The sequence below is a fragment of the Eumetopias jubatus genome, unplaced genomic scaffold, assembly GCF_037043125.1.
Source record: "Eumetopias jubatus isolate StellerSeaLion01/CBP00866 unplaced genomic scaffold, mEumJub1_p1.0 scaffold_9, whole genome shotgun sequence".
Classification (NCBI taxonomy): domain Eukaryota; kingdom Metazoa; phylum Chordata; class Mammalia; order Carnivora; family Otariidae; genus Eumetopias; species Eumetopias jubatus.
The window spans coordinates 115478954-115501030 of NW_028274815.1; the positions used below are offsets into that span (position 1 = coordinate 115478954).

The 22077-nt window shown below is 48.5% G+C and overlaps 3 protein-coding genes across 6 annotated transcripts in view; all 3 read right to left on the minus strand.

Moving 5' to 3' along the window:
• The window catches only part of CDK5RAP1 (CDK5RAP1 mitochondrial tRNA methylthiotransferase), a 38460-nt gene extending 34128 nt beyond the window's left edge, over positions 1 to 4332 (minus strand). For all 4 annotated transcript variants that reach the window (XM_028118871.1, XM_088026750.1, XM_028118872.1 and 1 more), the window contains exons 1-2: positions 4229 to 4332; positions 79 to 393 (exon numbers count right to left, since the gene is read on the minus strand). In XM_028118871.1, coding sequence (XP_027974672.1) covers positions 79 to 370 — 292 coding nt within the window. In that variant the 5' untranslated portion in view covers positions 371 to 393; positions 4229 to 4332. The remainder of the gene's footprint in view (positions 1 to 78; positions 394 to 4228) is intronic.
• LOC114220789 (protein transport protein Sec61 subunit gamma) lies at positions 1811 to 2211 on the minus strand. The gene has a single exon (XM_088026269.1). It carries the CDS (start codon positions 2150 to 2152, stop codon positions 1946 to 1948), a length of 207 nt encoding a protein of 68 aa, XP_087882395.1. The 5' UTR covers positions 2153 to 2211; the 3' UTR covers positions 1811 to 1945.
• Positions 4333 to 10856: 6524 nt separating the features above from the next.
• Positions 10857 to 22077, minus strand: part of SNTA1 (syntrophin alpha 1) — a 28853-nt gene continuing 17632 nt past the window's right edge. Inside the window, exons 3-8 of the mRNA XM_028118748.2 lie at positions 19042 to 19246; positions 16280 to 16487; positions 16006 to 16136; positions 12471 to 12667; positions 11549 to 11736; positions 10857 to 11465 (exon numbers count right to left, since the gene is read on the minus strand). Of these exons, the coding sequence (XP_027974549.2) occupies positions 11373 to 11465; positions 11549 to 11736; positions 12471 to 12667; positions 16006 to 16136; positions 16280 to 16487; positions 19042 to 19246 (1022 nt within the window). The 3' untranslated portion in view covers positions 10857 to 11372. The remainder of the gene's footprint in view (positions 11466 to 11548; positions 11737 to 12470; positions 12668 to 16005; positions 16137 to 16279; positions 16488 to 19041; positions 19247 to 22077) is intronic.

A 22077-nucleotide genomic window follows, 5' to 3' on the forward strand; every position in this document is an offset into this window, starting at 1 on the left:
AATAATTATGAACCAGGCTGTGGATGCTGGAAAGGAACAAAGCAGGAAGTCTGAAGAGAGAAGAAAAGTAAAACCAACCTTTTCTTTGCCTCCCTAAAAGTTCATCCACTGTAAGATAGGGGGGTGGGTCCTCCATGTCCGGCTTCTCTTGAGGAGCTGAAGCACTTCTTAAAAAATGCTGAAAAGTCGGCCCACTGGCCAGCCTGGAGCTGAAATCCTTCCGAACTCCATCTTCCTGCTGCCTCTCCAAACTGGGACATGCAGTGCTGGGGACACTACTATGTGCCCTGCAGGTCCTGAGCAGCAGCCAGGACAGAGAAGCCAAGGGCCCCCACCTCTGTGTTTGCAGGACACACTGCAAAGGATGCATGGCACTAAATCAAAGCCCAAAGTCTGCAAAAGAATAACAGGTATCACCAACATTTATTGAACACCACATACAGGGCAATGCTATAAGTACTTCCAGTGTATTAATACATTTAATACACAAAATACTCTTAATATTATCCCTATTTTACAAGTAAAAAAAAAAAAACAACTGTGGCACCTTGCCCAAGATCATACAAAGGAGTGCCAGAGGTAAGATACAAATCCAGGTAGTTTTCAAAACAAAGGTGTGGTAGAGATGAGATGAGATGGTGTGACAAAGTAACAAAAAAGCACCTGTGCCAGCAACAGTTTCAAGGGCATTAAATCTTTACAGCAATCCTCAGCAAAAAGACAACAGACAGTACTATTATCCCCACTCAGGGATGAGGAAATAGACAGAGGCTGAGGAACTTACCTAATGTCCCACCTAAGCAACAGAGTCAGGACTCAAATGAAGGTCTATATGACCATAAAGCCCATGCTCCTAGCCACCTTGCTACGTTGCCTCCCATTACTATGAAAACCACTTACTATCTGAGAGCATCTTCCTTTGAGTTCCTTTAAATGGAAAGTATCTAACATGGGGCACCATATGTCTGATCAGTGACTTCTACCCTCCAAAAATCTCGAATTACTGTCTTCAAACTTTCTACCCAGACCCTGTCACACATAGCTGGGGGATGGAAAAGAGCACAACCTTTATAGAGGGCAATTTGCCACTTTCCATCAAAATTACAAACACACAAACCCTTTGACTAAGCCATTCCATTCCTAGATATTTACCTTCCAGATAGTCTTACATGTACAAAAAGACCCATGTGTAAGGATACTCAATGCCAAAGTGTTTCTAACAGCAAAGGAATGGAAAAGATTTAAATGTCATCACAAGGGGGCTAGTTAAATAAGTTATGGTACATCCATGCAGTGGGATAAAATGCAACTGTTAGAAAGTAAGGCTGGGGACGCCTGGGTGGCTCAGTCGTTAAGCATCTGCCTTCAGCTCAGGTCATGATCCCAGGGTCCTGGGATCGAGCCCCACATCGGGCTCCCTGCTCCGCGAGAAGACTGCTTCTCCCTCTCCCACTCCCCCTGCTTGTGTTCCCTCTCTCGCTGTGTCTCTCTCTGTGAAATAAATAAAATCTTTAAAAAAAAAAAGTAAGTATCCATACATGACAAAAACAAGGAAGCAAAGTGCCCAATAATATCTACAGTATGCTACACTTTAATCTGCAGGGGAAGGAGCACGGGAATATTAATGTACATACTTGTAAATGAACACAGTATCTCTAGAACGGGTAAGAAACAGTGATTGCCTCCCAGGAAGGAACCTAGGTGACTCAAAGTACAAGAGATGGAGACACACTTCCCACCACACATCCTTTTTTTTTTTTTTTTTATGATGGAAAAAAGATAAGTTTATTTTGAATTGTTTTAATTTACAAATACAAAACACCTTGGAAGACAAAAAAAAAATGAAAGAAAAACACAAAACATAGGCAAATTTTTACTCCATGAGCTTCTCAAATCCTCACTTATTCACCAATCCCCAAGATGAAAAACTCTTCTAAAAAGGTATTCAGCCGCCAACAATGATGTTATTAATAGGGATATGGATCAATTTCACAAAAAAGCCAATGAATCCCATTATAGCAAATCCTATTGCTGTCGCCATGGCAATCTTCTGGAATTCTTTTCTATCAGGTTTAGTGCATCTTTTAACCAGCCGAATTGAGTCCTTCACAAACTGCCGACTTGGCTCAACAAACTGCATTACCTGATCCATGATGCCTGCCAGCCAACGGCTCAGACGCCAGCGACACGTAGCACAAATACCCCCACCACACATCCTTAACGGACCTCAGGATCTCCAGCCTGACTGCCCCATTCCAGTCATACCATTTTTGTACCGATCTTCACTAGCTTCTAGGCTTTTATACACTCTGTTCTCTCTGGCCGGTGTATCTTCTCTCTGACTCAGCCAACTCCTATGCTTTTAGGTCTCTGCTTCCTCCTAGAAGCCTGTCCAGGCCACCATTCTCAAAGTCTAGGCTGGGGTCCTCCTGTAGGTTCCCAAAGCCTCCTTCTAAACCCCATCTCAAGACTCATCACACTTGGCTGTTAATTACTACTTACACTTCTGCCATCCCTTACAGGCTGGGAGGTCCCTAAAAGGGAATAAATCTCATCCATTTCTACATCTTCAGCATCTCTCATTCAGTAACTGGCTCATAGTAAGTGCTGTACATGTAAAATGAGCAGATGTAGCCTTTTACCTCTCTAACTTGATCACCTGCTGTATATGCTACCAGCACTTTAGGCAGGAGCAATGCTAACCTACATTCAAGTATCAGAAAACAGCAGACCTTTAAATGTGAGCTGTAAAGTCACCCTTTTCCAGGAGCCTGGGTGGCTCAGTCGTTAAGCGTCTGCCTTCAGCTCAGGTCATGATCCCAGGGTCCTGGGATCCAGCTCCACATATGGTTCCCCGCTCCGTGGGAAGTCTACTTCTCCCTCTCCCACTCCCCCTGCCTGTGTTCCCTCTCTCGCTGTGTCTCTCTCTGTCAAATAAATAAACAGAACCATTAATTAATTAATTAAGTCACCCTTTTCTGCTCCTTGCTTGCAAGTCAAATTCCTATCTCTGAGCTGCCAATTCCACATCTGTAAGATAAAGATAAAGCTAGTACCTATGTCCCAGAGGCATTGTGAGAATTAAAGAAGATATTAAAAACCCAACGTGGCATACACTAAGTCTTCAGTAACTGCACACTTGCAGCCCGCACTCCCCTTCATGGGAGACATAGAGCACTCGTGTTAAGAGCATGGACTCTGGGGCGCCTGGGTGGCTCAGTTGGTTAAGAAACTGCCTTCGGCTCAGGTCATGATCCTGGAGTTCCCAGGATCGAATCCCACATCGGGCTCCCTGTTCAGCAGGGAGTCTGCTTCTCTCTCTGACCCTCTTCCCTCTTGTGCTATCTCTCATTCTCTCTCTCTCAAATAAATAAATAAAATCTTTAAAAAAAAAAAAAAGAGCATGGACTCTGCAGTCCCAGTCGGCTCCAACTGTTGCCTCGCCAGGTAACTCTGGGCACCTGGGGAGCTTCTTAAATTCGGGGGGCTTCCATTTCTCCATAAGTAAAACGGGTATAGTACCTATCTCTGTGTCCGCTGTGAGGACCAAACGTGATAATGCAAATAAAATGTTTGCATTGCACAACGTAGGCGCTACAGTGGGGGGGGGAGGGAGCGTGCCTCAAAACTTGGTAGTCCGCAACACCGACGAGACAGCAGCCTCGTCTCAACAGAAGTAAACCTAAGCGATAAAATATCCCAAACATGTTGTTGGGGTGGCTACAATGCTTCAGACGCGATGCTTAGCGCTTCTCATGGATTACGGGTTTTTTTTTTTTTAAGATTTTATTTATTTTTCAACAGAGAGAGAGAGACAGCGAGAGAGGGAACAGAAGCAGGGGGAGTAGGAAAGGGAGAAGCAGGCTTCCCGCTGATGCGGGACTCGATCCCAGGATTCTGGGATCATGACCGGAGCTGAAGGCCGACGCTTAACGACTGAGCCACCCAGGCGCCCTGGATTACGGTATTTAATCCTCACGGCAACATCGTCAAGCAGGTTCTATCACCCCCACTTGATGGCTGACGAGGCTAAGGCTCGGGGGGGGGGGGGGGCAAGGGGGGTGACGTGCCCAAGGTCATAGGCGAGTAGGCAGCGGGGCTGGGGCGCGAACCCCGACAGAATGACTTCAGGGCCCGCGTCATCCTCCCCTTCAACACCAAGCATTTGCAGGGCTCCGCCGCCCTCCGGCCCCAGGCACGCACCGCCTCCGCCCGCCGCGCCGCTCACCTCCCGCAGCCCGAGCGCCCAGCATCCGGCAACGGAAGCTCGCCTCAGCCAGCCGAGATCCCGCCTCAGCGTTCCGCCGCCGAGCGGGCACAGGAGCGACTTCCGTTCCGCCACGACTTCCGTCCGGGTCGTCCCAGCGGAAGTGCTTCTCCCACTACGGTCCGGGTGGGTACCGGTTCCCGGCTTTGTAAAACCGCCGCTACGCCGACCTGAGTGGTCGCCCTTAGCCGTCCTGTGGCAACCGAGTGCTTGGGAAAGAGTGAGTGCGAATTAATGTGCTTTAAATGTAAAATACACACCGGATGTCGAAGAAAGAGTGCGGAATAGCTCATCAATCATGTTTATGTTGATTACGTGTTGAAACAATATTTAGGATATACTGGGTTAAATGAATATAATTTAAATTGGTTTCACCTGTTTGTTTTTACTTTTTTAATGTGGCTACTGGGAAATTTTAAGTGGCATACGTGGCCCACGTTCTCTTTCTACTGGACAGCGCTGCGCTATAACTTAAAGACTTCCCATTCCCTGTGCCAGCCTGGACTCCCCCCCAGCCCCCGGGGGTGGGAGGTACAGACCCATGGTTCGGTTGCATAAGGGGAACCTCCTCTTGGGTATCTAATGACTGACTCTAACTTAATACAGAACTCTTAATTTCCATACCCACATCCTCACCCAAAACCTGTTCCTTCCCAGTCTAGACCATCTCAGTAAGTGACCCAACCATCCTCCCAACACTAGGAGAAATGGAGGAGTCTTTTTTTTTCCCTCTCCCTCAACCTCTACAATCTGTCAGCAAGTCCTGTCAGCTCTCACTCCAAAATGTCTCATATCCACTTCCCCTGCTACAGCTCTAGCCCAGGCCACCTTCATCTCATCCAACACTACTGCGATAGCCCGCGAAGTGGTTTCCTTGTTTCTGCCCTTTGCCCTTGTCTCCTACAGACTATTTCCCATAGGGAGCCTAAGAGAATTTGTTTGGGACCCTTGGGTGGCTCAGTCGGTCAAGCCTCTGCCTTTGGCTGGAGTCATGATCTCAGGGTCCTGGGATGGAGCCCTACGTTGGGCTCCCTGCTCAGCGGGGTGTCTGCTTCTCCTCCCTCTGCCTCCCTGCACTCATGCTCTCTCTCTCCCTCTCTCTCAAATAAATAAATGAATAATCTTAAAAAAAAAAAAAAGGAATGTTACCATGGTGGGCATCTGGGTCTTAATTATGTTGGGGAGTTCCAGGAAACAGTGTAGTACACACACCTCAGAATTATTTCATCCAAGAGGAGAGGAAGCTAGAGTAGTTCTATGTTAGCAGTCAGGGTGGAAAGATGCTCCTATGTGTATTAGTTCCTCAGCACTTCTGCTCTGTGCACGGAGGTCTGTGGTTTGGAAGAAAGCCCATGTGTCAATAAGATGTGGACACGGGCCCCAGCACTCTGAGTCAGTAAGACTCTAGGGGCCCTGCTGCAATGACTTCTTTGACCCCTCATTAGAACTCTATGTGGTTGGGCGCCTGGGTGGCTCAGTTGGTTAAGCGACTGCCTTCGGCTCAGGTCATGATCCTGGAGTCCCAGGATCGAGTCCTACATCGGGCTCCCTGCTGATCAGGGAGTCTGCTTCTCCCTCTGAACCTCTTCCCTCTCATGCTCTCTATCTCTCATTCTCTCTCTCTCAAATAAATAAATAAAATCTTAAAAAAAAAAAAGAACTATGAGGTTATTGTTGGCCCACTTTAAGGCAAGAAAACTGAAAATACAAAAGGTGGTCACATGCTGAAGCTGGCACAACTAATGCACGGCAGAACTGGGATCCACCCACAGGCCAGTCTGACCCCAAAGTGCTATTCTTACCACTGACTGACTAAGTGAAAGTCAGACTGGCTGGGTTCCCACTGAGGCTCTGACACCATGACAGCCAAGGCCAAGTTAATCACCCCTGCTGATTCGCAGTTTCTTTGCCTATAAAGTGGCTGCTGTGTGGAGAATGCACTGCACTGGGGGTAAGAGGATGGAGAGACAAATAAGGAGAGCATTTAGGAGACTGTGGCAGTTGCCCAAAGATCGTTGAGTCCAGGACCGTTGTGCTGTCTTGGGGCAGTGAGGATGATGGAAACAAACCTGGATTTCAGGAGTTTGAGACACTGGAATTGAGCTCATACTCTCTTCTTAGATAACTGCTGGGTGCCAATTCAGTCAAAAATACAAAGGTCAAAAACTGTATTATGGTTCTTAATTTTTACTGTAGCTTTTCCAGATAACCTAGAATGTGATCTGATCATTTGGGGTAATTATCAGTACCGTGAAAGTACAACGTTTCAGAATTCCTGGAAAACGCTTAAACTCAAGAGACAAGTTCCTGGATACTCTGGGATCTAAAGACTCCAGTTGGAGAAACATTCAGGTTTACTGTGAAGTTTTTTACTGCAAAGGGAAGATGTCTATCCTAATGTGGCCATGGGGGGTGGGGCACCTCTGCCACACAGAGCCCCACTATGGTGGCAGCACCTGCATCCAACATGAGTTATGTTGAGGAGGGGGATGCCTTCCACACTGCCAAGGGTGACAATGCCCCTTCTCCTTCCCTGGTGACCATCAAGCACGGGCCCTGTCCTTCCATGCATACCAACTCCGTTTCAGGTCCTGCTTATGGTATCATCATGACCCTTTCCTCTTTACTCTCAGGCTTGTCCTCTTAGGGTCACAAGAGAGAGGAATTCTAGAGCTGGAAGGAAGCCAATGTGAAAGGATTCCAATGTGAGAGTCAGGGAAAAGTTAGGGTTTGAACCCAGGTCTCTAGGGCTCTTAGAACTGGTTCTTTCAAATCTGGCCCTTCCCTTAGCAGCCCCACAGGGAGATGTCACCTTCCCCCTTTGTGGGCAGGGCAGGAGGCTGCAATTCTGATTGCCCATGGAATGAAGCTGGCAGCATGAGGGATGTTCTCGGTTATGCTGGCACCCCCAACACGTACACACACACACACACCAGCCGTGCCCAACATCCCCTACTATCCTGCCCCACACCCATACCAGCCCACCTGGGGAACCAGGGACCATTTCCCACCACCCTCCCCGTAACATCTCACCACATTCCAACCCCAAGGGTCTACTTTTAGTTGCCATGTTGTAGAGTCTTGAACAGTGATGTGTCTTGGACAATGAAGGTGATGAAAATAAGCCCCTCTCCCCAGATTCCAGGAGTTTAGAAGCCCCTTTTTTCCATCTCACCCCAGGATCTCTCACCCGGGACGCCATTCCCCCTTCCACCTAACTCTTACTGGTTGGTGATAGTTCCGTTAACTGAGCTATTATTCCTCCCCTGCCCTTACTCCACCAATGGCTCGGCTACAGGACTTGTTTTGGCCAATGGAATGAGAGAAGACACAATGCAGGCAGAGGATCTAACTGCTTGTGCAACTTGCTTGTCTTTGAACTCCAGTGACTTGCCAGAAGAGAACATGCCTGAGAGCTGATGTCCCTTCATCCTGGGCGCCAGAAAGAACATAGAGTAGACTTGAGCCCAACCCATAGCCTGGAGCAAAGCCACCCAGCCAAGCCCAGCTTATAATGATCAGGCTGCAGTCAACATGCAGCCCCAGCAACATGAAAATAAATGCTTGTGGCTGTGGCCACTGAGGTTGGGTTGGGTTTTTCCCCACCCCGCCCCCATAGCATTACAGCAGTAGGAGCTGATTTTTAGCATACTCCTTTAGATGAACATTAGCTCCCATGTCTCCTTCTGAGAGAAACCTCCCCTAAACCCCTAGAGTAGGTCAGGTCCCCGCTGGGTCCTCTGCTATCTCCATGTCTGCTTAATCTGTACAACACACATATGATTGTTGGAGATCTGCTGGATTTCAGTTCCCTGTGCATGGGGACCTGTCAGTCTTGTTCTCAGCAAATCAGCTCCTGGCCCCAAGAACTAGCACAGAGAAGGCATGCACTAGATATTTCTCAGATGAACAGTGAATTGACAGATGGATGGACGCATAGGCAAGGCTGGAATATCTCTGCTCACCTGCATCTCCCCAGGCTTCCAGAACCAGCTCTGGCTCTGGCTTGTTATGTGACCTCACGTGGGCCTCAGTTCCCTCATGCAAAGGCTTGCTTAGAACTGCTTAGTTCTACAATAGCCACCAGCCACATGTGGCTACCTAGCACTTGATATGCAGCTAGTGTGAATGAGGAACTAAATTTTACTTAAGTTTAATTCATTTTAATTTAAAAACTGACAATTTAATTATTGGAAAATTTTAGTGCATTTGGAACAACTTGGGCATGTGAATCTACTTTTTTCAACTATAAATTTTATGAAATATAAATATAAATCAAGAATTTCCAGTTGGGACGCCTGGGTGGCTCAACCGTTAAGCGCCTGACTCTTAGTTTCGGCTCAGGTCATGATCTCAGGGTCATGAGATCCAGCCCCATGTGCTCAGCATGGAGTCTACCTGAGATTCTTTCCCCTTCTCCTCCCTCCCCCTCTGCTGCTCCCCCTGCTTGCACTCTTGCTCTCTAAAAATAAATAAAATCTTTAAAAAAAAGAATTTCCAGGGGCGCCTGGGTGGCTCAGTTGGTTAAGCGACTGCCTTCGGCTCGGGTCATGATCCTGGAGTCCCGGGATCAAGTCCGCATCGGGCTCCCTGCTCAGCAGGGAGTCTGCTTCTCCCTCTGACCCTCCCCTCTTTCATGTTCTCTCTCTCTCTCTCATTCTCTCTCTCAAATAAATAAATAAAATCTTTTAAAAAATAAAATAAAAAAGAAAGAATTTCCAATGAAAATTTGGCACCTAGATAGAGATGTGCTGTAGATATAAAATACACACCAGATTTCAAAGAATTGGTATTAAAAAAAAGTAAAACATCTCAATAGATTTTTATATATGTGAAGTGATATTTTTGACACATTGAGTTAAATAAAGTATATTATTAAAGTTATTCTCAGGGTGCCTGGATGGCTCAGTCGGTTAAGTATCTGCCTTGGACTCAGGTCATGATCCCAGGATGCTGGGATCTAGCCCTATGTTGGGCTCCCTGCTCGGCGGGGAGTCTGCTTCTCCCTCTCCCCACCACTCACGCTCTCTCTCACCAGCTCTCTCTCTGTCTCTCAAATAAATAAAATCTTTTTAAAAAAATAAGGATCACCTGGGTGGCTCAGTCATTAAGTGTCTGCCTTCGGCTCCCTCTCCCACTTCTGCTCCCCCTGCTTGTGCTCTCTCTCCCTCTGTCAATAAATAAATAAAATATTTTTTAAAAAAATAAACATTAAAAATAAAATTATTCTCACCTCTTTACATTTTAAAATGTGGCTACTAGAAAATGTTTAATTACACATGTGGTTCACATTACATTTCTAATGGATAGTGCAGGGCCAGGAGGTCTCCAAGGTGCACATGGCTCTGAATCGAGAAAGACCTCATTTGAATCCAAGCTCAGACACCTCAGAGCTGTGTGACTTTGAGCAAGTCACTTGCCCTCTCTGAGCCCCAATTTCTGTACCTGTGAAATAGAGATCATAGGTGTGTGCTGAAGATCCAGTGAAGAGGGCACCTGGGTGGCTCAGTCGTTAAGCGACTCAGGTGGTGATCCTGGAGTCCCAGGATTGAGTCCCACATCGGGCTCCCTGCTTGGCGGGGAGTCTGCTTCTCCCTCTGACCCTCCCCACTTTCATGCTCTCTCTCTCTCTCTCTCATTCTCTCTCTCTCTCTCAAATAAATAAATAAAAATCTTAAAAAAAAAAGATCCAATGAAGAAACATATGCGGAGGACCTGGCAGACAGCAAGCACCCGCCAATGATAAGCTCTCATTACTGTTGTCACTGATTTTCTGGACAACACAAGCAAGTAGAGAGTCCTAAACGTGGCATACTCACATCCAGCCAGCACACTACAGCTCCTAAAGAACATTCCACAAAGCCTGGGATCTCTCCGAGTGTCCTCTCTCCTGCAGGAAAGGAGTCTGAGGCTCTCTATGATGGTTTTTAAATAGGCCCACAAATTCTCTGACATTCCTTTCTTCAATAAATGGAGTCTAACTGCCCTCCCCTGGAGTGTCAGCTGGGCTTAGTGACTCCCTTCTAATGAACAGAATAAAGCAGAACTGACAGTCTGAGATATCCAAGACTGGCTCAAAAGAGGCATTGTGGATTCCTCTCAGCTCTCTCTTCTGTGTCACCCACTCTGGGGGAAGCCAGCTGCCTTGTCACAAGTGCACTCAAGCAGCCCTATGGTTAGGTCCATGGGGTAAGGAACTGGGGCTTCCTGCCAAAAGCCAAATGAGTGAGCAATATTGGAAATAGAGCCTCTAGCCCCAGTCAAGCTCTCAGATGAGTGCAGCCCCAGCCAATACCTTGACTGCAACCTCATAAACAACCCCGAGTCAAGATCCCAGCTTAGCCTCTCACATATTCCTGATCCACAGACCCTGAAAAGTAATAAACACTCGTTGTTTTAAGTTGTTAGATTTGGGGGTAATAGATAACAAATACACTTTCTTTATGGCCCTGTGGTTAAAGGTCTGCTCTTCGCCAGGAAAAGAGCCCCAGTCCTGGGTCTGGTCCATCTTGGGACTACCGGAGCCACCGAAGAATCCAGAGGCCAAGGCACAAACCACCAACACTAGGCCAGGCTGCCTACGCACTCACAGGCCATTTATTTATCCAAGAGGAAGGAGGAGAGAGGATGAAGAGGAAAACTGATGCCCCAGGTGGTGGAGCTGAGGGGAGAAATGAACAGAAAGGTTCCTCCTCTTTCTCTTGCCATGGACCCCTGGGAACTCCAACTTCAGATGAGGCCTCTGAGGGTGGCTTAGGGGCCTCCAGGAGGCCTGGCAGTTGTGGTCTGGGGTCAGGATCCCCACAGGGGCAGGTCCCAGGCTCGGAATGGCTTTTGTGTATACAAAATATCTCTCTGCAAAAGGCACTGGTGGGGGAATGGTGGGGCAGCTGGGAGATTACCCCATCACAGGCAGGATCCACTGTGTCCTGAGTCTGGGTCCCAGTCCCAAGACTATCCCCAGCCTCCCTTAGAGGCTGGGACTCTGCACTCATTCCTTTCCGCTCCCTTCCCTCAGCCCAGTGGTGAGCAGGCAGTCAGCGGAGGGCCAGGTCGGGCCATGTGGCAGACACCCTCTCTTCAGGGCGAGTACATCCGGTGACCTCTAGGCCAAAAGCCCCAGTCGGGTGACTTTGGCCGAGAGGAAGGAGTGGATGATGAAGACCATGGTTTTGGGGCACGAATGCAGGTCCAGCTGCTGCAGGGTGGATGAGAGAAGGGTCAGGAGCCCCATCCAGCCTGGCCTCCAGGACAACATGGCCTCCCGCCCCCTGCACTCACAATCTCTCCTTCAGCACCCCCGAAGTCCAGGAAGAGGAGGCTGGCACCGTCATCCGAGGACATCTGCAGCTTCTCAAAGGGCTGTCGAAGCAGCACGGCTCGGGCGGCGCCGGGCTCCGCCGCCCACAGCGTGAAGCCCTTGTCGATGTGCACAGAGAGGCTGCAGGGACGGCCGTTCCACGTGCAGGCTGCGGGGGGGGGGGGGGTAGGGGCTGCTGGCACCTCAGAGACCACGAGCCCCGTGTCCGACCCTTGCCAGCAACTCCACAAAGGGGGCTTGAATACCACTCGGGATGGGAAGCTCACTGCCCGGTGTGCCATCTGTACATTCACCCTGCATCGAGTTGCCCCCACCCTCAAATACAGAAAAACGGGCGCTCAGAAAAACTATGCCCCACTTCTAGTCCCACTTCCAGCAACACCAAAAGTAGAAAGGGAAAGCTTAAACTCTGCCATGTTCAGAAGGCCCACTCCCTCACTCCCTATAAAGGTATCAGTAGACCCACCAAGCATGGCCCTTGGAGACCTGAGAGACCCGTAGAATTGCCCAGTTAAATGTGAATTTCAGATAAGCAATGGAGAATTTGGACATACTTACACTAAAAGTATTTGTTGTTTATCTGAAATCCACATTTAAGTGGGTGTCCTATATTTTATCTGGCAACTGTACTCCAAGAGCCATCTCTCACATCCGCCCTGCCCCCCGCCCCACAGTGGAATCACAAAGCCAGGGCAAGTAAACCCAGGGAAAAGGGACTTACTACCTGTTGGGGCACCTGCACACCCAAAAGACAGAGTTCTTAGGGACCCTAAAGCCCACTTTATATCCCCCTCCTGAAGCACCCTGAAGAAGGAAGTTTGAATGCCTCTGGGGTCGAGAGGCTCATCACCAGAGAGGCACTCCCAGACCCACCCAGCCCACCTGTAGACACCTCCTGCACACCCTCAGCAGCCCGGTGACAGCCATCCACCAGTCGGCGGGTCCAGGCGGCCAGCTCCTGTGGTGACTCCACACTGAACAGGCGAGTGTCCACACCATGACGTGTGCCCGTGCGCAGGGCAAAAGAGAGCTCTGCATCGTAGGGCACTGCACCCTTGGAGGGGCCTGAGTGCACCAGCCTAGGGGCGGGGCAGGGGGGAGAGGGCTAAGTGTGAGGTCTCAGACAGTGGGGAATTAGGCCAAGGGAGTGCTGACCTGGGAAGGGACCCTGTGACTCCTTTACCACCTCATCAGCGAACAGGACTTCCAGCTGTGCCCTGAGAGCCTCACAGGAGCCCACCTCCTGCCACCTTCCCCCTTGCTCCCTCAGCTCTGGCCATCCTGCTGCCTTCAAACATACTGAGCACATTCTCGCCTCAGCACGTCTGCACATGCTGTTCCCTCTGTCAAATGCACTCTTCCCTGATGTCCTGCGTGGCTCACTCCCTCACTTCCTTCAGATCTTTGCTCAAATGTCATCTCTGAGAAGCCTTCCCTGACCTCCCTGTCTAAAATAGGCACTCACTAGCCTTACTTTTCATCATGATACCAGAAATTATACTTATTCTTTATTTGTTTCACTTGTTTTTTTATTGTCTTTTTCACCAAAATATCATCTGGGATATAAATTTTTGTCTAATTTGTTCACCACTCTATTCTCAGCAATTAAAGCAATGCCTGGGGGCGCCTGGGTGGCTCAGTCGTTAGGCATCTGCCTTCAGCTCAGGTCACGATCCCAGGGTCCTGGGATTGAGCCCCGCATAGGGCTCCCTGCTCGGCGGGAAGCCTGCTTCTCCCTCTCCACTCCCCCTGCTTGTGTTCCCTCTCTCGCTATGTCTCTCTCTGTCAAATAAATAAAATCTTTTTTTTAAAGATTTTATTTATTTATTTGAGAGAGAGAGAGAATGAGAGAGAGAAAGTACGAGAGGGAAGAGGGGCAGAGGGAGAAGCAGACTCCCTGCTGAGCAGGGAGCCCGATGCGGGACTCGATCCCGGGACTCCAGGATCATGACCCGAGCCGAAGGCAGTCGCTTAACCAACTGAGCCACCCAGGCGCCCAAATAAAATCTTTAAAAAAAAAAAACAAAGCAATGCCTGGCATGTAGTAGGTGTTCAATAAACATTTGTGACCTGAATTAATGAATCACTTGATTAGTTTGGCAATCCATGACCTGCTTATTACTGGTAGACAGCTGGCTCCTGACTCATGGGCCAGAGCCCCATCCAGAGGAAGAGACATGAGCAGCAAGGGCCCAGGCACTCAGTTCGATTCCCACTTGCGTGTAACCTTGGGAGGCTTACTCCCCCTCCCTGGGCAACAGACTCAGAGCTCTGGCCCTTAGCCCCCTTTGCTCCTCACTCCACACACTGTCTCATAACTTCAGCTACCCACTAGAGCTGCTGCTGACACCCAGTTTCCCATTTTCCAGCCCAGAGCTATAAACCCACAATTCCCCAAAATTCCTACCCAAGCTCCCTATCCATCCCCCACACAATTTGCACTCAACAAAGCATCTTGCTCCAGCCTCCCCATGTTGCACTCCACCCCAGGCCCACTGCTCGCCCAGACACAAGCTCCAAACCTCCCATTCATCCATTCATCCTGGACACCTCCCTCACCCTCCCCATCTGGCAAGCACTAAGCCCAGTTAATTTTACCACCCATGTGTCTTCCAATGCAAATGCGGCCTTTCTTCTCCATCTGCTGCCTCCACCCACCTCCACCATCTCTCCTGCATGACTGCACCAGCCTCCCAGCTTCCATTCTGCCCCCTCCAGTGCATTTTCCACGTGGCAGCCACACGGATTCTTCTAAAACTCAACCAAAGGGGCACCTGGGTGGCTCAGTCATTAAGCGTCTGCCTTCGGCTCAGGTCATGATCCCAGGGTCCTGGGATCGAGCCCCACGTCTGGCTCTCTGCTCAGCGGAGAGCCTGCTTCTCCCTCTCCCTCTGCCTGCCTCTCTGCCTACTTGTGCTCTCTCTCTGTCAAATAAATAAATAAAATTAAATAAATAAATAAATAAATAAATAAATAAAACTTGACCGAAGTCAGGGCGCCTGGGTGGCTCAGTCAGGTAAGCATCCAACTCTCAGTTTTGGCTCAGGTCATGATCTCAGGGTTGTAAGATCAAGCCCTGCTCCAGGGTCTGCACTCAGCAGGGAGTCTGCTTGGGATTCTCTCTCTCCTTCTCCCTCTCCTTCTGCCCCTCCCCCTGCTGGTTCTAGCTCTCTCTCTCTAAAATAAATAAATAAAGGGGCACCTGGGTGGCTCAGTCAGTTGAGTATCTGCCTTCCACTCAGGTCATGATCTCCGAGTCCTGGAATCGAGCCCCCACGTAGGGCTCCCTGCTCAGTGGGGTGTCGGGGGGGGCCTGCTTCTCCCTCTCCCTCTGCCCCTCTCCCCTTCCTGCTCTCTCTTGAGCTCTCTCATAAATAAATAAAATCTTTAAAAATTAAAATAAGGTTTTTTTTTAAAGAGGCTTTAAAAATAATTCGAAAAACTTTTTTAAAAACACACATACTGGGCGCCTGGGTGGCTCAGTTGGTTAAGCGACTGCCTTCGGCTCAGGTCATGATCCTGGAGTCCCGGGATCGAGTCCCACATCGGGTTCCCCGCTCAGCGGGGAGTCTGCTTCTCCCTCTGACCCTCTTCCCTCTTGTGCTCTCTATCTCTCATTCTCTCTCTTTCTCAAATAAATAAATAAAATCTTTAAAAAAATAAAAAATAAAAAAATAAAAAAAATAAAAACACACATACACAACACAGGTCACCTTACTCCCAGGCTAAAACCCTTCCACTCTGCCACAACTCTTAAGGTAAGGCTACTAGCATTCCTTAATCAGGCGGGAGAGGTTCTGCAAGATCAGGCCCTGCCAGCTCCCTGTCTCACTTCTCTCCATTTCCTGTATAGAGTCTACATCCTGCTTATAGCACACTCAGAGCTCTATGAACACCCCATAGCCCTTAATACTTCTGTACCTTTGACCATGTTGTTCTCTATATATAAGATGCTCTTCCCCTCTTTCTTAAATAGCAAACTTCTACTCCTCTGACAAAGTCCAGCTCAATAGCACCTCCTACTAAAGCCTTCCCCACCAGGCCAGGCAGAGTAAAGGGGTTCCTACAACTCTGTGCTATGAAGGCTGTTCCTAGGTCAGCCTCCCCTACCAGACTGGGTGCTCCCTGAAGGCAGACCATTGGGATCAGCTCCCTGTCCCCTGAACCATGCTGCACAGATCTGGGCAGAGTAGGTGTCAATCAATGAGTGCCTAGTGGGACGTCACACTGTTCTCTTGCAAGCCCCCATTTTACAGATGAAGAAACTGAGGCCCAGACAACATGGAGACTTGCTTCAGGTCACCTGGGAAATAACTCAGGGCAGAGTGAGGCTGGAATCCCCCACTTCTGAGGCCCATTGAGAGCATCACCCCCCAACCTCTGGGTGAGACAGACACCCCTGCCTGCCCGTGGATACCTGGTGGCAATGAGGGGGGCAGTACGGGCTGGCTGGCTCAGAGCCTCACGGGTCTGGGGTAGGTGGCAGTAGAGAAGCAGCTCCTTCTCGGTCAGCAAGGCCAGGGTGGGTGCTGTGCCCCCACTGGGCAGCTGCAGGGGGCAAGGCAACAGTGAGGGGCAGCAGAGGGGGTGGGGGGTGAGAGGGCCAGGGTGGAGTGGGATGGTGCATGGGAATGTGGTTAGCTCCAGGGGAAGGGTCGAGGTGGGGGACGGAGGCCTGGCCCAGCAGGCACCTGCTCAGTCAGCCAGCCGATCTGCTTGATGTCCTGGCTCCTGGCTGTGCCAGTGGCTGCCAGCAGTGCCTGCAGCTCGTCCTTGACCCGAGGCATCAGAGCGTTGACCTGGGCCTGAACAGCAGCTGCCCACGACTTTGCACTAGCCTCATCCTTGGCCCTCAGGAAGAGGGTGTCTTGGCCATCTGCTGAGCAGATCTCCAAATACCTGCAGGCACAGACAGAGTGGAGGGGAGGACTGGTCTACTAGGCTGCAGCTGCCCAACCTTGAAATCTGGACCAAAACCCCATTCTCTGCAAAACCAGGAGAAACCGCAGGGTATCCATGAGACAATCAGGAGCGACACTCACTGCTGGGCCTCCAGCCACAACTGGGGCTTCATGGGGTCTAGAGACAAGAGACTATGACATATACACACATAGGCATATACATACAAATTAAACACATACGCACACATGTGTGATAGGAGCCAAAATCACTGTGTGAGGATTCATGATCTTGCTTTTTTTTCTCCTGACTTCTAAGGAGAAGGATTCTCCTGCTGAGGCAGCTCCCAGCTTCTCCCTTGTGGCACGGGACCCGAGTGACATACTAATGGGGGCAGGGGCGGGGGGAGGGCACAAAAACTGGGAGGCCAAGTCAGTCTACATAAAAAGAGCTGGAGGGGGGCACCTGGGTGGCTCAGTCGTTAAGCGTCTGCCTTTGGTTCAGGTCATGATCCCAGGGTCCTGGGATCGAGCCCCACATCGGGCTCCCTGCTCCGCAGGAAGCCTGCTTCTCCCTCTCCTACTTCCCCGCTTGTGTTCCCTCTCTCGCTGTGTCTCTCTCTGTCAAATAAATAAAATCTTAAAGAAAGAAAGAAAGAAAGAAAGAAAGAAAGAAAGAAAGAAAGAAAGAAAGAAAGAAAGAAAGAAAAGAAAAGAAAAGAAAAGAAAAGAAAAGAAAAGAAAAGAAAAGAAAAGAAAAGAAAAGAAAAGAAAAGAAAAGAAAAGAAAAAAGGAAAGAAAAAAAAGAAAAGAAAAGAAAAGAAAGAGAAAAAGAAAATACACAATAAAAATGGCAGAGGAAGAGGCTGGAAGCCTGATTCATCAAGGGCATTCTTGAGTAGTGATAAAAGCCTAAACTATTTCTTAAATATGTGGAAAAATAAATCCCTCCTCTTTCTTAGCCATGGCTTATTGGCATTTCTGATACTTGCAGCCCAACGTAATCCTAACACTTAGTAAAAGTGTGAAATATTTTTCATTATATTTTGGTTACCAAATTATGTTCCTTTGACTGGGATATTTAGTGCTGATAAGGAACCACAGTTATGGGCGCCTGGGTGGCTCAGATGGTTAAGCGACTGCCTTCAGCTCAGGTCATGATCCGGGAGTCCCGGGATCGAGGCCCGCACTGGGCTCCCTGCTCAGCAGGGAGTCTGCTTCTCCCTCTGACCCTCCCCTTCTCATGCTCTCTATCTCTCATTCTCTCTCAAATAAATAAATAAAATCTTTAAAAAAAAAGGAACCACAGTTATATCCGAGTTACCTGTGTTACACATGTGCACGTGGTCAAGCACACACAGACATGCATATACACATGTAATATTAACATAAACATACACAAACACATATGCACAAATCTATGCCCATACCCATGCAAATGTTCACATATACACACAAACACTTGAATTTACATGTCAGTTCCACATGTACACATAGAAATACATGTACACACATGCTTTAGGTGATGTCTGGGATCAGGCTGGCAACCATGATTAACCTAATGTTTGGTAAGTCTCAGGAAGAACTAATTCCACCTTACCTTCACCCAACACAAAAGGCCCCTTTGGTGGAACACCTTAAATGACCTGTGAGTCACCAGTTCTTGCCTCATGTGGGCAGGCTGGGGCCGGGGCATCGAGTAGGGCTAGGGTTAGGGTTAGTAGATCTGGATGCTGAGCCTCCAGGCCAATGTTGGGCATCCGCCTGGCATTGAACCTCAGCTGGAACTAGGACCCACAGCACAAGCCTTTTATGCTCATGCTACATATACACCACCCCAGATAACTGCATACCCCACTTGATCAACATATACTCCATTCAACCACCACCCTCACTCAGGCACCTATAGTTTCTAAAGCAGAGGGCTACCTGGAATGAGGCAAGTTCCATCCCTTCCTGGGTGTGTGATCTTGGGCAGGTTACTTCCTCTCTCTGTCCTCATCTACGAAGTGGGGGTGAAATAATAGGACTCTGCTCATAGGGTCGCTGCGAGAGTTAAATTAAACTGTGCTTAGTAAACACTCCATACTGTTGGCTGCTACCAATCTTACCATCAGTGAACTGTTAAGGGCTGCTCATGTGTGAAGGATGGTTACTTTCCACGGCCCTGACACGAATGTTGCTAGACGTCTAAGAACCTCGGCAGAGTTAGAAGAGACTTGAGGGGATCACTGAGTCTGGAAACTTTATTTCCCAGGGAGGAATCTAAAGGTCAGGGAGGAGGAGGGACTAGTTCAAGGAGAACCAGGACTGGAACCCAGGGCTTTTCCACAGACCAAACTCCTCCTCAGATGTGAACTGCTCAGAGGAAAAAAGAGAGAAGCCAAGCATACCATCATCCTCTTCACTCTTACATCCATTCAACAAACATTTCTTAAGCCCTACTATGTTCAGACATTGTTCTGGTCACTCGCAACACTGGGCTATCTTTCCTTTGGCCCCACCACTTGCCACCAAGGTGTATCTGTCTGAGTTGCCCCCCACCCCAGACTTACCTGGGCTCCGAGTCACTGGGGGTGCACCTCCTCGAGACATATGCCATCTTCAAGGACATGTGTTTGGCTTCACTGAGGTCCCGGGGAGGGGGGCCAGGGGAAGATGGCTGTCGCTGAAGGGGTGAAGCAGGAGGCGAATCCCGGCCAACCGAGGTCCCGCTGGCAGAGTTCTTGAAATACGGTGAGACCTCCTTCATGTATTTGACTGGTCAGAGGACAGGTCAGCAGTTACATTGTTGTGACATGGGCTCCCACGTAACACACACCACAATTGTCACTAATTCATAAGAGTTTAATTTATGTCCCATATCACCATCCTCCTCTAGATTAAAGTCTCTGACAGGGCAGTGTAGTAGAAAATACTGGATGCATGCCGACATCCATGCTCTCCTGTCTCCCCTGGTTTATAGACCAACCCATGTCCATGCCGCCTGGAAGAAAAACCACACTTTCCAGCCTCCTTTGCAGCTAGGTGTGGCCACATGACTAAGTTCTAACCAAGTAAGTAGAAGTGTTTGGGCCTCTGGGATGGCTGCTTACAGGGAATGGACAACAGGCCCAACATGGCAATGAAAGAGCACTGAGACAGGAATCAGGAGGTGTGACTGCTCTTCCACGGGCCCATTGTTTGCCTCTATTTCTTCAGCCTGCTCATCTGCAAAGAGGAGGCATGGAATGAGATAGTCCTAGGGGACCAGCTGCCAATTATCCTCCAATATAGAGATCGCCCTCCAGCATGAGACTTCCTTTTCCAAGTGCTTACATGACCAAGTCTGGCCAATAGGATGAGAGCAGAAGAGATGTGTGCTGCTACCAAGTTCTGCCTATTAAAGAAAGAGGCATGTCCTTCCTTTCCTCCTCTTTTCCCCTGACACGGTTGAGCTGGCTGGAACATAGACTGGTGAAGCACCATCTTGACCATGAGGACATGAGCCACAGTCTAAGGAAGGCTGACCAACAAAACAGAAATAAATGGATGCTGACACTCTGGAGATGCCGTGTCAGACTTGTTCTGTTACCTAAGAAAGCAAGGATTTCTATTATATATTTATAAAAGATTTTTTTAAAGATTTTTATGTATAGGGGCGCCTGGGTGGCTCAGTTGGTTAAGCGACTGCCTTCGGCTCAGGTCATGATCCTGGAGTCCCGGGATCGAGTCCCACATCGGGCTCCCTGCTCTGCAGGGAGTCTGCTTCTCCCTCTGACCCTCTTCCCTCTCATGCTTTCTATCTCTCATTCTCTCTCCCTCTCAAATAAATAAATAAAATCTTTAAAAAAAAAAAAGATTTTTATGTATATATTTGAGAGAGAGAGAGCACACGAGCAGGGGGGTAGCAGAGGAGAAGGGAGAGGAACAAGTAGACTCTGCTCTGAGTGCAGAGCCCTATGTGGGACTCGATCCCAGGATGATCATGACCTGAGCCAAAACTAAAAGTCAGATGTTCAACCAACTGAGCCACCCAGGCGCCCCAGGACTTCTATTATATTTAAGTCACAGTATTTTATGGGTCTCCTGTTATAGCAGCATAGCTTGTACCCTAACCAATATAGGTACTCTTAGCTCTGACCAAACATCATTGAGTAAGTATAGTGGACACCTTCCAGAATAGCACTGTCCAACAGAGTTTTCTGTGCTTATGTAAATGTTCCATATATACGCTGTCCAATATAGTAGCCACTCACCACATGTGGCTATTGAGCACTTGAAATGTAGCTAGTACAAATGAGGAACTGAATTTTTATTTTTATTTAATCTTAATTAATTTTTTAAAATTAAATTCAAATAGTCACTTGGAGCTACTGGTGACCACACTGGAAAATAGAGTTCTAGAATAACAGCCCAGATCTACTTCTCTGCCCAACTGACCCATAAATTCATATTCTGATATGTGATCCTGCCCTTCTGGTTATGCTAGCTAGACCAAGGTGAACACCTGACCCACACTAGGCTACCCAAATTGAGACTGGGAGAGATTCTAGACGGTGTCTTAAACAAACATGAATGCTATGGGGGCAACCACCTTCTGCTGTGGGGACAGAGAAGAGGAGAAAGCTGGTTTGTAGAGAGAATTAATGGAGATGCACGTTGAGAGACAGAGGGAAGACCCTGCCAATCACCTGCTAATGCTCCAGTTTCTGATACTAGTCCTTTAGAAAGTCGAACTACCATCCCAATGGGAGTTATGATATTTGCAACCAAAACAGTCTTGAGGGTGGCCTGGACCCAGGCCTTCTTAGAAAAGGAAGATCTCACTAACAAAGGCAGCTAGAAGTGAAAGGCAATATGATGACAAGGTTGATCTGAGAAAAACCTGATAGGAGTAGAGATTCAGAAACAAGTCAGTTTTCTTGACTACCTACTTTGTGCCAGGTATTGGACTGGCCTTAGTAGATCTGCGATGGTAAACATATACACTTGAGCTACCACTTCTTTATCCCTTGCTCATGGAAGACATCATAAATCAATCATAGTATTCTATGGGAGACATTACCCATCCATTAAGGCTGATTGGTAATAAAATATTTTGGTCATTCTTGCTATATTTATTAGAGGTGCCTGGCTGGCTCAGTTGGTAGAGCATGAGACTCTTGATCTCAGGATCATGAGTTTGAGCCCTACGTTGGGCATGGAGCCTATAAAAATTTTTTTTAAATAAAATAAAATAATAAAATGCTATTTAAAAAAGCAGTCTAGGGCGCCTGGGGTGGCTCAGTCAGTGAAGTGTCTGCCTTCTGCTCGGGTCATGATCCCAGGGTCCTGGGATTGAGTCCCGCATCGGGCTCCCTGTTCGGTGGGGACTCTGCTTCTCCCTCTCCCTCTGCCCCTGCCCCCTGCTCATGCTTGCTCTCTCTCTCTCTCAAACAAATAGATAAAATCTTTTAAAATGAAAAAGGAGTCTAGAGGAAGGCAATTTTAGGATTGGTTCAGTGACTCAATGACATTGAATTCAGGGTAGGCCTCTCTGCCATTCTCTTGGCCTTCCCCTCATGACCACAAGATGGCTGCCATAGCTCAAGCCAATCATTCCTTACACG

Coding starts and splice junctions, on each gene's coding strand:
- LOC114220789 (XM_088026269.1), bottom strand. CDS start 2,152: ATGGATCAGGTAATGCAGTTTGTTGAGCCAAGTCGGCAGTTTGTGAAG.